Source organism: Stomoxys calcitrans, chromosome 2, assembly GCF_963082655.1.
Source record: "Stomoxys calcitrans chromosome 2, idStoCalc2.1, whole genome shotgun sequence".
NCBI classification, from domain to species: domain Eukaryota; kingdom Metazoa; phylum Arthropoda; class Insecta; order Diptera; family Muscidae; genus Stomoxys; species Stomoxys calcitrans.
In genome coordinates, this window is record NC_081553.1 from 129,413,160 (window position 1) to 129,429,823 (window position 16,664).

Here is a 16,664-nt window from a genome sequence, read left to right on the forward strand (position 1 = left end):
ACACAAATATGGTTCAAATCGGACTATATTTAGAAATAGCTGCCATATAGTCCGATATCCCGATTAAGGGTCTGAAGCCCATAAAAGCTTTATGTTTTTTAACCGATTTCGCTGATATTTGAAACAGTAAGTATTTTTACGGCTCTTAATATACGATCTAAATATGCTTCAAGCCGGACTGTATTTAGATATAGCTGTCATATAGACCGATCTGCCGTTAAAGGGTCTGAAGCCCATAAAAGTTTTATTTATTATCCGAAACTGAAATTTGAAACATCCTGATATCTGAATAAAATATGGATCAAATCGGACTATATTTAGGTATAGCTGCCATATAGACCGATCTCCAGATAAAGGGTCTAAGCCCATAAAATTTGAAACATTGAGTAATTTTACGCCTCCTAACATAGGACCCAAATGTGGTTCAGATCGGTCTATATTTAAATATAGCTGCCATATAGACCAATCTGCCGATAAAGAGTCTGAAAGCCATAAAAGCTCTATTTATTACCCGATTTCGCTGAAATCTGAAACAGTAGGTAGTGTTAGTTCTCCCGACATTCGTCTCAAATATGGTTCGGAACGGACGTTATTTAGATGTAGCTGCCATACAGACCGATATCCCGATAAAGTGTCTGAAGCGAATAAAAGCTTTATTTTTTTAATCCGATTTCGCTGAAATTTAAAGTAGTTTAAAGTTTTAGGCCACCCGCCATCCGCCCTAAATACGGTAAAGATCGGACTGTATTTAGATATAGCTGTCATATAGACCGATGTGCCGATTAAGGGTCTGAAGCTCATAAATACTTTATTTATTATCCGATTTTGTTGAAATTTGAAATACAAAATTCAACAGCGGCTTATATTTATTAGACCGCTTAATATCTGTGTCGAATGTGGATGCATAAGTTATCCAGTTTTCAACGGATTGTGACAAAAGGGGGTTTTAATATATACCCAAGGTGGTGGGTATCTAAAGTTCGGCCCAGCCGAATTTAATGCCTTTTTATACCCACCACTGAAGGATGGGGGTATATTCATTTTGTCATTCCGTTTGCAACACATCGAAATATCCATTTCCGACCCTATAAAGTATATTTATTCTTGATCAGAGTAAAAATCTAAGACGATCTAAACATGTCCGTCTGTCTGTCCGTTTGTATGTTGAAATCACGCTACAGTCTTCAAAAATAGAGATATTGAGCTGAAATTTTGCACAGACTCTTTTTTTGTCCATAAGCAGGTTAAGTTCGAAGATGGGCTATATTGGACTATATCTTGATATAGCCCCCATATAGACCGATCCGTCGATTTAGGGTCTTAGGCCCATAATAGCCACATTTATTATCCGATTTTGCTGAAATTTGGGTCAGTGAGTTGCCTAAGACCATTCGACATCTTTCTTCAATTTGGCCCTGATCGGTTCAGATTTGGATATAGCTACCATATAGACCGATCTCTCGGTTGAACAATGACTTGTACTTATAAACATTTGGTCTAAATCGGATGATATGTCTATATAGCTGCTATGGGGCATAAGGTATGCATTTTTCACTGAATTCAATTTGGCCCTGATCGGTTCAGATTTGGATATAGCTACCATATAGACCGATCTCTCGGTTGAACAATGACTTGTACTTATAAACATTTGGTCTAAATCGGATGATATGTCTATATAGCTGCTATGGGGCATAAGGTATGCATTTTTCACTGGATTTTGACGAAAGGTTGTTCACATATATACCCGAGGTGATGGTTATCCAAAGTTCGGCCCGGCCGAACTTAACGTCTTTTTACTTGTTACATGTTTAAATACTGCTTTTGATTTGATTTTTTTTACAAATACTTACCGAATACTCTGCTCTAAATTCTGATTCCATACTTTGAAGACGTTTCAATTCCCATGCCAATTCAAATGCTGACAAGACCGGATCACGAGAACTAAGAGCAATCAGCGAACTGGCAGATAAGGCACGGTAGGCGTTTATACGCGCCTGCGAATGACGCAAAGAGTCGGTTTCCTGTGATGTAACGCATTCATCGCATCCACATCTGCAAGTAGAAATAAGGGAAGATAGCAAATTGTAATTATTATAATGGCAAAAAACTAAAATTAATAAGTTTAAGTGTCGAAAATGGTTTGTTAATTTAAGTTAAAGTGGCTGTCGGCAAACAGAGTTATTAAGAAATTTTAGTGCATTGTGAAAGTTACCGGAATAATCCAATAGAATTTTTGAGAACAATAATACATATCACCAATATACATATATTACGAATAAAGAGATCTCAATCTTGGCTAGATTGAGGTCACTATCCTCAGCTCGCTGGAACTAATTCATTCATACTGACGTCTTGACCATAGTCATACAGTTCATAGTTCATACGACTCCGACACTTTCCATTAATGCAGACTGGTACACAATTTTACAGGGAGTCTTCCTTTCAAACACTCCAAGTACTACTTCGTGCGCTTAAAGTACCTATGCTTCAGAATCATATAACATTACGGGTAGTGCCAGTGTATTGTATGCTTCTTCTTTTCTTCTCATAAGAAACAAATAATTAAAAATTTAATTTATGTGAAATCAAACATCGAATCTTCAACTATTTGTGGACAAAAGGGCAGGTGCAATGTTGTTAATTTTTTCGCAATAGCTCGGAGTTTTAAGTTGCGTTCGTCGCAAATGCTTGCATGGTAGAAGTACCATATTTGGTGGTTTCCATTAACAAACTAAATAAACTTTTCATCTTTTATTTCTTCTTCGGACATATTTAGCTTTGACGACTGTACAGTAAAAATATTGTAATAGGATTTTATTCTCGCTTCTTACAACTTTTGAATATAAGCAAAATTAAATAAGGCCCCAAATATCCATAGAGTTTGAATTCATGCAAAATGACTATATTTAGATATAGCTGCCATATAGACCGATCTCCCGATAAAGGGTCTAATGCCCATAAATGCTTTATTATTTATCCGATTGAAATGAAATTTAAAACAGTGAGTAGTTTTAGGACTCCCGACATCTGACCCAAATATGGTTCAGATCGGACTATATTTAGATATAGCTGCCAAATAGACCGATCTCCTCATTAGGGGTCTGAAGCCCGTAAAAATTTTATTTAGTACTCGATTTCGCTGAAATTTGAAACAGTGTGTTATCTTAAGCCTCCTGACACCTGATCTAAATATGGTTTAGATCAGAAGTTATTTGGATATAGTTGCCTTATAGACCGATATCGCGATAAAGGGTCTGAAGCCCATAAAAGCTTTATGTTTTATTCAATTTCGCCGATCTACCGATCCAACCCAAACATGGTTTAGTCCGGACTATATTAGATATATGACAGCAAATATAAACCGATCTGCCGATAAGGGGTCTGAAGCTCATAAAAACTTTATTTATTACCTGATTTCGCTGAAATTTGTTACAGTAGGTTGTTTTGAGCCTCTCAATATCAGACCTTAATATGGTTCAGATCGGATTATATTTAGATATAGCTGCCATATAGACCGATCTCTCGATTTAAAGTTTTGGTGCCATGAAAGGCGCATTTACTGTCCGATGTCGCCGAAATTTGGGGCAGTGAGTTGTGTTAGGCCCTTCGACATCATTCTTCAACTTGGCCCAGATCGATTCAGATTTGAATATAGATGCCACATAGACAGATTTAAAGTTTTGGGGCCATAAATGGCGCATTTATAGTCCAATGTTGCCGAAATTCGGGACAGTGAGTTGTGTTGGGCCCTTCGACATTTTTCATCAATTTGGCTCAGATCGGTCCGGATTTGGTTATCTCGATTTAAGGTTTTGGGGCCATAAAAGGCGCATTTATTGTCAGATTTCGCCAAAATTTGGAACAGTGAGTTGTGTTAGGTCCCTCGACATTCTTCTTCAATTTTTCCCAGATCGGTCCAGATTTGGATATATCTGTCATATAGACCAATATCCCGATTTAAAGTCTTGGCCTAATAAAAAGCGCATTTATTATCCGATTTCGTTGAAATTTGACGCAGTTATGTTAGGCAAGTCGACAAGTGCCCTTTATGGTTCAGATTGGTTTATATTTCGATATAGTTGCCAAAAAGACCAATATTTTGTTCTACACAACTGAAAAATGACTTGTACTTTAAGTATTTGGTTTAAAACGGAACATATTTCGATATAGGTGCTATGGGGCATAAGGTATTCATTTTTCACCGGATTTGGACGAAAGGTGGTTTACATGTATACCCGAGGTGGTGGGTATACAAAGTTCGGCCCGGCCCGGTATACTAATTTCGTCATTCTATTTGTAACTACTCGAAATATTCGTCTGAGACCCCAAAAGGTATATATATTCTTGATCGTCATGACATTTTATGTCGATCTAGCCATGTCCGTCCGTCCGTCTATCTGTCGAAAGCACGCTAACGAAGGAGTTAAGCTAGCCGCTTGAAATTGTGCGCAAATACTTCTTGTTTGTGTAGGTCGGTTGGGATTGTAAATGGGTTATATCGGTCCATGTTTTGATATAGCTGCCATGTAAACCGGTCTTGGGTCTTGACTTCTTGAGCCTCTAGAGGGCGCAATTCTTATCCGATTGGAATAAAATTTTGCACGACGTGTTTGGTTATGATGTGCCATACTGTGCCAAGTATAGTTCAAATCGGTCTATAACCTGATAAAACTGCCATAGAAACCGATATTGGGTCTTGACTTCTTGTGCCTCTAGAGTGCGCCATTCTTATCCGATTTGGCTGAAATTTTGCATGACGTATTTTATTCTTACTTTCAATAACTGTATCAAATAAGGTTCAAATCGGTTCAGAACCTGATATAGCTGCCATATAAACCGATCAGGGATCTTGACTTCTTGAGCCTCTAGAGGTCGCAATTATTATCCGATTTGCCTGAAATTTTGTACGATTGATCCTCTCATGACCATAAACATACGTGTTTATTATGGTCTGAATCGGTCTATAGCCTGATGCAGCTCCCATATAAATCGATCTCTCTATTTTACTCCTTGAGCCCCCAAAGGGCGCAATTCTCATTCGAATTGGTTGACATTTTACGCAGGTCTCCAACATATAATTTAATTGTGGTCTAAACCGGACCATATCTTGATATCGCTCTAATAGCAGAGCAAATCTTTTCTTATATCCTTTTTTGCCTAAGAAGTGATGCCGGGAAAAGAACTCGACAAATGCGATCCATGGTGGAGGGTATATAAGATTCGGCCCGGCCGAACTTAGCACGCTTTTACTTGTTTTATTTATTTAAGTTTTAATCATACATCACATGATATATCGATCTTATGTTAATGTATTGTGACATTATAATAAACTATCTCTGCACATCATCTCGATAACTGCTCAGCTCAACCCATTTTAAGTTTCAAAGAGTTATCTCTTTCCGTTCTCAAATGGCATATTTTGCACAAATTTTTTCGATTCTATATTTTTATACCCACCACCGAAGGATGGGGGTATATTCATTTTGTCATTCCGTTTGCAACACATCGAAATATCCATTTCCGACCCTATAAAGTATATATATTCTTGATCAGCGTAAAAATCTAAGACGATCTAGACATGTCCGTCCGTCTGTCCGTCTGTCTGTAGAAATCTCGCTACAGTCTTCAAAAATTGAGACATTGAGCTGAAACTTTGCACAGATTCTTTTTTTGTCCATAAGCAGGTTGAGTTCGAAGATGAGTCAAATCGGACTATATCTAGATATAGCCCCCATATGGACCGATCGGCCGATTTAGGGTCTCAGACCCATAAAAGCCACATTTTTTATCCGATTTTACTGAAATTTGGGACAGTGAGATGTCTTAGGCTCTTCGACATCCTTGGTCAATTTGGCCCAGATCGGTCCAGATTTGGATATAGCTGCCATATAGACCGATCCTCCGATTTAGGGTCTTAGACCCATAAAAGCCACATTTATTATCCGATTTTGCTGAAATTTGGGACAGTGAGTTGTCTTAGGCCCTACGATGTCCTTCGTCAATTTGGCTCAGATCGGTCCAGTTTTGTCATCAGATCGGTTCATATTTGGATATAGCTGCCATATAGACCGATCTCTCGATTTAAGGTTTTGAGCCCATAAAAGGCGCATTTATTGCCCGATATCGCCGAAATTTGGGACAGTGAGTTGTAATAAAACTTTCGATATTATTTTTCAATTTGGCTCAGATCGGTCCATATTTGGATATAGCTGCAATATGGACCGATCTCTTGATTTAAGGTTTTGGGGCCATAAAAGGCGCATTTATTGACCGATTTCGCCGAAATTTGGAACAGTGAGTTGTGTTAGGCTCTTCGACATTTATCTGCAACTTGGTCGAAATCGGTCCAGATTTGGATATAGCTGCCATATAGACCGATATCTCGATGAAAAGCTTTGGCCCAATAAAAGGCGCATTTAGAATCCGATTTCACTGAAATTTGAGAAAGTGATGAATGTTGGGCTTTTCGACATCCGTGTCGTTTATGGTTCAGAGCAGTTTGTTTTTAGATATAGCTACTAAAAAGAGCAAAATTTTACTTTACACAGTTAAACAATGACTTGTACTTATTAGCATTTGGTCCAAATGGGAACTTATTTCGATATATCTGCTATGGATCATAAGGTATGTATTTTTCCCCGGATTTGACGAAAGGCCCGGCCGAACTTAACGCCTTTTTACTTGTTCTCTTTACAACAGTAATATCTGCTATGCACTTTTCAATACCACCGCCAGGCCGTATATTGCACCTTCTCTTCTGGCCCAGCGCCCCAAACCCCATATGGATTTTATGCATCCCTGCATCCCTTGATGTTTCGAGGTCCGGCTGCCCCTAATCCGGGAACAGATGCTGATGATGGCGATTGGTTACTGAAAGTCGCCAATAAGGTGCCTTTTCATTTCGAATGTCATAGGAACTCAGTATGGAGCTTGCTGAGTAATATATGTACATTAATGTGCTTTGAAATTTTCCTCCAGTTTCCGGATATCACCTTATATGAACTGGTAACCCGATTTAACTTCTTTTGGTAATAGAAGGAGCACCAATCTACTATGATGATTGAGTGTAAAAATGATATGGGCTTTGTAAAATTTCAAACTTTTTTAGAGTTACCCTAACGTGAACTCAAATCAAAAAAAAGTTGTGTTCAACAACATACTTGTTTGGTATCGGGGTGCAACATTGACATTTTTTTGTCCATTTTCAGTTGCCAAATTCGATTAAGCCATTACAGGGCCATTACACTATGTTCTTGCAAGGACATCATAAAAAAAGATTCAAACATGATACGATACCAAGGATTACGCGTCTACCTACACAGAGGATGGTGATGGAATGCTCCCACTGGAATTAGCATCTTATGGATTCAAGGACAGAAAATATTTGTTTCCACCAAATTGGGGTGAGAATAGAAATGTGTACATATGTTGATTTATTTCTATTCCAAATTTTCTGAATAAGCCCAAAAAACAAAGATAAAAATCGTTGACAAAAGATCTTTGTGGCCTTACACCCATTTCTCCAAAGGAAATTTTAAAGAACCATTTGCTTTTGTGCGTTACCACAAATGAGTGGTGTAAAAGCACTTAAAGTACAATTATGTTATACAAATATTAAAAGTTAATGCCAATGCTAATGCAAAAAGGCGCTGTTTTTTCATTTACGTCACTGGGTGCTTCTAGCCCAAGACCATGTTGCAAAACTGGCTGGCAGAATCTGCCAACTTAAAATCAGTTTATTGAGTTCTATATCCTTTGAAATTATCTAATGCATATTCCAGTAACCGATTATGATGACATCCAGGATAGGTATTCGTAATTACAGAAAACGTGACTTTAATATAATTGATATAAGTGGTTGCATAGTCCATACAAATTGGATCCCAATATGTAAATTTTCGAACCCATATTTGAGCTCCGCTTTCGCCGAGGTGTAGCTTAATGTATGGGTTTAAACATTTTAAAGTATGCCACAAAGCTTCAACATATCACAAGATTTTTACTATACCTAAATTTTTGGCCTACTGAATTTTTTAGGTTAAGTTTTCGTGGCAGTATGCACTTAAAATTCTTTGTGATACCATTGAAACAGGAGAGGGAAATATCATTAGTTCCTACTTTGACATCGAGAGAGAGCTCTATGTAGCCAACTGGTTCACGGTCTGTATCAGTGGACTGGTCTGTATCAGTGGACTAGCCCTTGCTATAGGAGCGCTGTGGTTGGGACCGGCGATTAAAAGGGATATTCGCCCTTTAATGTATATCTACCAACTTCCAGAGCTTTTAGCATAAAGGATGACAGACAGGAGGAAGAAAATCTTTTTATTTCGTGTGGTACGGTTTTCCTGCGTTTGTAATATATTTTACTTTTGTGTCTTTCCATCCCACAGGTATAATTTTGTGTAGGTGGAAAGGCTACACTCATAGAAAAAAGTCTGCTGAAAAGAGTAAACACTGTCTGCTAATTGTTTGCAGTTAATTTTGCTATTGCAGCAGTAGTTCTGAAAATTCAGAACAGTAATCTTGCTGCTGAAAAGTGTGTTTGTCGGTTTGCTGAAGCTGACTTCTGCTTAATTTATGATGGGTTTGGTCTGGAAGGAGCAATAGGCTATATAATTTGTTGATATCGGAAGGGTGCGGACCATGCCCTAAAAGCCGCCCCACCACAAAAGATACCTCCGAATAGAAATTTTTTTGATCATGGTAATATGGGGTTCAAAGAAATGGTAATTGGATGTACGTACACGAATTTGGTACCCACTTGTGAGGCCAAATGCCTGGGTGGCCGCTACACCCTCAAAACACTCCCAAACAAGAAATGCTTACCGAACATGACAATATGGGGGTGGGGCGGGTTCCTAGACTCTTAGCACTGAAATCGGATACCAAATCCGGGTTCTACTTCCAAATACGTTTCTATTGAGCCCCATATTGCCAAGATCGATATAAACGTCCGGCATGTGAGCTGTTTTGGGGGTAGGCGGCCCAGACCCAGATCCAGACACTTGATCTTGAAAATAGATATCAGTATCGTGCTTCACTTTCAAATACTTTTCGTATTGTATGAACAGTCTGTATGTCTGATTTTGACACAAATGTTGACCATATCGTATCGTACTCACCAATAGTCCATATTGCCATTTTCGGCCAATATGGGTGTTTAAAGAGGGTTTTGAGGTCGTGGGGGACTACCTAGGTACTTGGACCCAATTTTTAATACCAAATTCGTACTCTACTCTCATATTATCTGGATAAGCCCACATCTAAAATTTCAAGAAATTCGGTTAAGTCGTTTTTGAATCCATACTAAACATACAAATTTATAAACCCACTCCCAAATCCATTTTGTTTAAACCTCACATTGGTCTTTATGATCGTTTGGGATTCTTTTTGGTGCAGTGGGATCCCCAGGGTCCAAAATTTCTTTGGCATTCTCTTTCTCAACACCTTTTCCCAGTCTATGGCGATGGGTTCAACAGAAATTAACAAAGTATTTTAAAATGAAAAAAAAAAAAAAATAAACAAAGTATTTAAAATGTTGAAAGCTATCAACACTTAAATGATTCACACCATTCGCTACATATTCGTTGCCTTTAACAGTGTTAAGTAAGATCAACAAAAGTCATCATTTCGTCATATTCTCTCTATGAATAGTGTTGAATACTGTTGTTTTGAAATGATGTGTGGTGACGACACTATGCACTATTTTTATGAATGGATTCATAGGCAATGCAAATAGCACTCAAACCGTTCTCTGATAGCAACACACACCAAACATGGGACGCGTTTCGTCTTTGGTTAGAAGACTTTTCAACCATATTAGGTGTGACGGCTTCAATGGCCTTACGTTGGAATGTTTCATTTGTGTCGTATTTATTGCGACAACGCCTCTATGATACAAATATCATATTACCCACGCTCGACAACCCAGTCTATAAGCTGTACTACTCCCATTGTATGTATTTTCGTGTAATGGCTGATTTTTTGTCTACAACATTTACACTACTCCCATGGTATGCACATGTTTCAGTGCATCTGTTGGAAGTTGTATTGATGGCTTCGAAAGCTTCTGTTCGAAATAATAACGTTTGTGATAGAACGTGGAGGCCACCGTAGCGCTTAAGGTTAGCATGTCCGCCTATGACGTTGAACGCCTGGGTTCGAATTCTGACAGAACACTTTTCAGCGGTAGTTATCCCCATCTAATTTTAGCGCACATTTGTGAGGTACTATGCCATGTAAAAACTTCTCGCCAAAGAGTTGTCGCTCTGCGGCACGCCGTTCGGACTCGGTTATAAAAAGGAGGTCCCTTACCATTGAGCTTTAAATTGAATCGGTCAGCACTCATTGATTTGTGAGAAGTTTGCCCCAGTTCCTTAATGGAATGTTCATGGGCAAATTTGCATTTGATGGAATTTGTTGCACTTTTGGTCTTGCCAATACAACAACATTATTTTGATACAAGTGGAAGATGCTGGCAAAGGCGTTTGGAAAGCTGTGCATATTTAATTTACACCATTGAAAATACTACAAAATTTAATTATTTAGCAATTAAAAGCAGCATTCCTTTCGTTTTATACAGTTTTGTGTTTCATTATTTATTTATTTCGAAGAGGTGAGATTTGGTTGAAACTTCAACTTCATACATGAATTTGAGAACGATCCACACACTCACATTTGTGTGTACACATGCACGTAAGCAGCTGGTATATTGGTTGGTGCCATATTAATTTTATATTATAAATGGCAACATTTTGGCCAACAAAACCCAAATCAAATCTAATGCTGTTGCCTTTTTAAACTACGGACAGAACGATTTTCGGAAAATTTTCCGCTAAAAAGAATGTAGTACCAGCCTATAGTAAAAATAGTTGTTGTTGTAGCCACAATTTCATGTGGAGTTGGCGATCCTTGTCAAGCTCCTGTAGGTGAGCAAGCTCGTTCCGCTCGAAAGCCAAGCCATCGATCGCCATGAGAACAGGTTGGCCATTGATTATTCAAAGGCGCCAATAACTCGTCTTGTAATATCAAACATCATAGGCACTCTTCGCTCGTTACCGCTGATTGTCCGCGACTGCCGCTGCTGATACTCCATATGGAGCATTCCACTATCCGTAATCTGTGGACGCGCACGGAAGCTCGCAGCTAAGCTTCTCGCGACAGCAATAAACATCACACAAATTGTTAAATGTTCCAGCCTGAGTGGTGCTCCCAGCTATCTCGTGCCGGCTAAAAATGGTCATCGTTATTGTTTACAATACACAGCAGACATGCGTAAAGCGGCACTATGCGGCATTTCTCTATTTCTCAGCCAAATCGGATAATAATTGCGTCCACTAGTGGCTCAAGAAGTCAAGACCCCAGATCAGTTTTATATAGACCGATTCGAACCATACTTGGCACAGTTGTTGGAAGCCACAAATAAAACACATGCAAAATTTCAGCCAAATCGGATAGGAATTGCGCACTCTAGACCCTCAAGAAGTCAAGACCCCAGATAGGTTTATATGACAGCTATATCAGGTTATGGACCGATTTCAATCATACTCAGCACAGTTGTTGGAAGTCGTAATAAAACACCTCGTGCAAAGTTTCAACCAAATCGGATAAGAATTGTGCCCTCTAGCGCTCCAAGAAGTCAAGATCCCAGATCGGATTATATGGCAGCTATATCAAAACCTGGACCAATTTAGCCCATTTATAATCCCAAGCGACCTACACTAATAAGAAGTATTTGTGCAAAATTTCAAGCGAAATTCGAAAGCTTGCTTTCGACGGACAGACGGACGGACATCTTGACGATCAAGAATGTATATACTTTATGGGGTCTTAGACGAATATTTCGAGGAGTTACAAACAGAATGACGATATTAGTATACCCCCATCCAATGAGGGAGGGTAAAAAGGCATTAAATTCGGCCGAGCAGAACTTTGGATACCCATCGGGTATATATGTAAACCACCTTTCGTCAAAATCCGGTAAAAATTCATATCTTATGCCTCATAGCAGCTATATCGAAATATGTTCCGATTTGGACTTAATACTTATAAGCCATTGTTCAATTGTGACACTGATGTCGAAAAGCCTAACATAAGTCACCGTGTCAAATTTCAGTGAAATTGGAATATAAATGCGCCTTTTATGGGGCGAAGACTTTAACTCGAGATATCGGTCTGTATGGCAGCTATATTCAAATCTGGACCGATTTGAGCCAAGATTCAGAAAAAATCGCAGAGCCTAATACAACTCACTGTCCCAAATTTCGGATAATCGGAATAAATGCGCCTTTTATGGGGTCAAGACTTTAACTCGAGATATCGGTCTATATGGCAGCTATATTCAAATCTGAACCGATCAGAGTCAAATTGAAGAAGGATGTCGAAGTGCCTAGCACAACTCACTGTCCCAAATTTCGCCGACATCGGACAATAAATGCGCCTTTTATGGGCCCAAAACCTTAAATTGAGAGATCGGTCTATATGGCAGCTATATCCAAATCTGGATCGTTCTGTCCCATATTGCAGAAGTATGTCGAGGGTCCTAACTTAATTAATTGTCCCAAATTTCGGCGACATCGGACTAAAAATGGGCCATCTTTGAACTAAACCTGTTTATGGACAAAAAAAGGATCTGTGCAAATTTTCAGCTCAATATCTCTGTTTTTAAAGACTGCAGCGTGATTTCAACAGACAGACGGACGGACATGGCTAGATCGTGTTAGATTTTTACGCTGATCAAGAATATATATACCTTATAGGGTCGGAAATGGATATTTCAATGTGTTGCAAACGGAATGACAAAATCAATATGTCCCCATCCATCGGTGGTATACCCAAAGGTTGGCACAGTCAGATATATAATAGAAGTTTTTTAATGAGATTTTGACCAGTAGGCAAATGCAAATGTGTGTCTCAGTGGCTGTTTACATTCCATACAGCTTTTTATACCCTACACCACCACTGTGGTACAGGGTATTATAGATTTGTGCATTTATTTGCAACGCTAAGAAGGAGAAGGGCTAGAACTCTTGAAAAGTATACCGATCGACTCAGAATCACTTTCTGATTCGATTTAGCCATGTCCGTCTGTGAGTCCATGTATTCTTGTAATCAAAGTGCAGGTCGTATTTGTTGTCCGATTGTCACGAAATTTTGCATATACCACTTTCTTGGTCCAAAGACAAACGCTATTGATTTTGAAATCGGTTCAGATTTAGATACAGTTCCCATATATATCTTTCATCCGATAAGGACTTTTAAGGCTGTAGAAGCCACAGTTTTATTCCGATCTTTAACATATTTTGCGCGAGTTGTTTTATTTGACGTCCTAATATGTGTGGAAAATTTCATGAAAATCGGTCCAGATTTAGATATAGCTCCCATATATAAGTATCGCCCGATTTGCACTTAAATGATCGTAGTAGCTACAATTTTCAACCGATCTGCACAAAATTTGGTACGGACTGTATTGTTACTGATCTGTATATATCTGGTATATATATACCTTTCATCAAAATCGGTTCAGATTTAGATATAGCTCGCATATATATTTTTCATCCTATTTGGCCGTAGAGGCCACAATTTTCGTCCGATTTTGCATGAGTCCTTTAAATTGACGTTCCAATACGTTTCGCAAAATTTCATTAAAATCGGTCCTAATTTAGATATAGCACCAATGTGTATATTTCATCCTATAAGGCAGTAAAATTCACAAATATGGTCACATATCTACAATAAAGGGGGTGAGCTGTTCTATTTCATGTCCCAGTAAATTTGTGTCAATAAAATTGGCACAGGTTTCGATATAACTCCCATATAATCTTTTATCCGATATGGCATATTAAAGATGTGGAAATCCCAATATTTTGTCCTATGGTAGGAAAATCGTACAAGGTTCTAAATTGCTATTTCAATTGGTATCCAAGTTAAAGTCTGACTAGAATTCGAGATAAGTTCTACATATAAAAAGTACTACATACACTAGGTGGTGCAGGGTATTATATAGCCGGCACCGCCCGACTTTTGCCTTTCCTTACTGGTTTTCATATAGTAACGATGATTGAACGAATTGTTTTTATATTAAAAGTCTTGAATTATATAAAACTCAACCCAACATCCAACAAAAAACCTAAATTTTTACACATTGTCGCTTTCACTGTTCTTATAGGCTATTTTGACTGCAAATGACCAATGTTAGTGACCTCATTACGATAAATGGCCAAAGTCGCTTCATCAGGAGCTGGTAAAACTGCAAAATGACAGAGCTAAGTGAATACCCATTGGAGGAGTAGGCGAAAGATTTTCTATCATTTTGGGTCCATTGATTCTAACTCATGATTATGTTAGCAAACGAACAGGCATACAAATCATTCATGCATTGATATCACGTTCACACACTTTTGGCAACATTGATGAAGTCATGTCAATAAGGAACGTGTCATTTCCATGAAAGGATAGCTAAAAACGCCAATTGTTTTCAATGCGAATATACACAAAATTACGAACTATTGCACTTACTTGACATCATGCGGCATCGGAAGAGTGGCTCCGCGATCCAGCAAAATTTTCAAAATTTCATAATTATTTCGATGGGCGGCCAATATAAGGGGGGTAATATCTACGGTGAATGTTGATTTGGCACGGTCTACAGCCTCCCAACTCTATACAAAAAACACGAATACATTATGGCAAATGGATTCATTTGTGAGTGCTTTGAATGGCTCGTTGTACTTACGTACGGAGTACCCGGTTTGTGATTTTGTTCTTCCCACTGCAAGAGTTCCTCGACTGCCTCAACATATTCCTCCGAAATGGCATGCAAAAGGGCATCGCCCACTTGAATACCCGCCTCCAGTAGCACAATGATTAGATCATAATTCTCATTCTCTATGGCAGAAATGAGTGCTGAACGATTCATGGGATCAACACAGTTGATATTAAATTTATCCGGTTGACCTTGGTTATCGTTGATAATTCTGCATTAAGAACAAATGCATGAATGAAAAGGAAATCAAATTAAATGGATTGTCATAATGTATGTATATATAAAGAGAAATGTAAAATAGGCAAGTCGTTTGACACTATTCAATGAACTGCAATAAATATTAACACCAGATAAACTGAGCTCTACATAAATTGATAAAATTGGGTAATTTCTTAGGAATAAACTAGTTTAGGTTAGGTAAGGTAAGGTTGAAAACAGAATGCGAATATTACTCGGCGCCATGCTATTATGGACAAATTGCTATCCATATCAGTACCGGTGTCTGTTGGGAAGTGATCCAATGTATCATAATCTTCCCCACACGCCCTACATATGCTACCCCTTCCCGGATCTATGCTGCATAAATGAATTCGTAGTTCTATATGTCCCGTTATGACACCGAAAGCATTACTGCTATATGCTATAAAAGCCTGGTCTTCTCACGATTTGAAACACTCAATAGGATTTCGCCGTCCTACCGATCGTCGCCCAGCGCGTTAAGAGCATTTATCGCCCACACCCTAAACTCGAACTGCGTCGACCCAAAAGGCTTAAGATTAACCAAATATATTGGCGGCAGTCCTCTGGACTTCATGGCCAAATCGTGTGCTCTTATCGCCCTAAAGGCCAGTTTACTGTCCGTAAAGATTTTCACAATTAACGTCCTCGCGTTAACACGCATTCAGTGATCGCCCGGAGCTCCGCCTGCTGGACCGTATTATAGTTTACTGTCCGTAAAGATTTTCACAATTAACGTCCTCGCGTTAACACGCATTCAGTGATCGCCCGGGGCTCCGCCTGCTGGACCGTATTATAGTCAGGCATTCGGAAACTGATCTTAGTCTCTGGGTGTTAGTCAATGTAGACCCCAGGCCCATTCTGTTCTCTAGCCTTGATCCATCCGTGTAACATGAACTTCCAGGTGATTATACCAGAGTTTCGTTCGTTCGTTTCGGGTATCCGATTGGAAGCCGCTTCCATTCCTTTCAGATTTTCTATCGTCGGTACCACTATACCGCCTGGTGTGAGCTGTTCCTATCCTCTTTCCATTATCCCATCGCCTTAAGTCCCACAGTTGCAGGAGCTGTCTCACACATGATCCAGTGTCCTAGTGCGAGTGGTCCTCATCGCCCCGCCTATGCCAAAACAAAATGTTCTCTGAACATGTTGTATTATTCCTACCAAGAACTTTTCCTACTTCGCAGTCCACCAAATTATTATGGCGTAATAAGTATCGGTCTAATCACGCTCCTGTAGATCCAGTGGACTATCCTCGGATTCAGGCCCTATTTCGAGCCTACAGCCCATCTACATAGTGCCCAACATCTGTGAGACTTCTCAGTACGCTCCTGAAAGTGACACTCCCAATTCAGTTCCTGTCCAAGATCACACCTAAGTATTTAACCTTGTCAGATATCGAAATAGTTCTTTGAGGAAACGTAGTGCGTTAAATTGGCCCCCCTTTGTTATTTTCCTCGTGAGCAGGCAAATTTCATTCTCATCTGGGTAGACATTGAGATCCTTAGGATCAGCCGAGTTGCATGTTATGTCCAATATCCTTTCGGCGTTTCTGCATAGCTGATTAGGATCCTACCCCTTAGAATTACTTGAATATATATTCAAACCCCTACACAGTCAGCATCCGTAATAGATTATTTATGGTGGTCATCCCGTGGCCTGT

General features: G+C 39.1%; 1 protein-coding gene across 3 annotated transcripts in view; it reads right to left on the bottom strand.

Annotated features, from left to right (window-relative positions):
* The window catches only part of LOC106087191 (transient receptor potential protein), a 36,637-nt gene that overhangs the window by 12,691 nt on the left and 7,282 nt on the right, over positions 1-16,664 (bottom strand). For all 3 annotated transcript variants that reach the window (XM_059362489.1, XM_059362490.1, XM_059362488.1), the window contains exons 3-5: positions 14,735-14,975; positions 14,518-14,660; positions 1,851-2,052 (exon numbers count right to left, since the gene is read on the bottom strand). In XM_059362489.1, the coding sequence (XP_059218472.1) occupies positions 1,851-2,052; positions 14,518-14,660; positions 14,735-14,975 (586 nt within the window). The remainder of the gene's footprint in view (positions 1-1,850; positions 2,053-14,517; positions 14,661-14,734; positions 14,976-16,664) is intronic.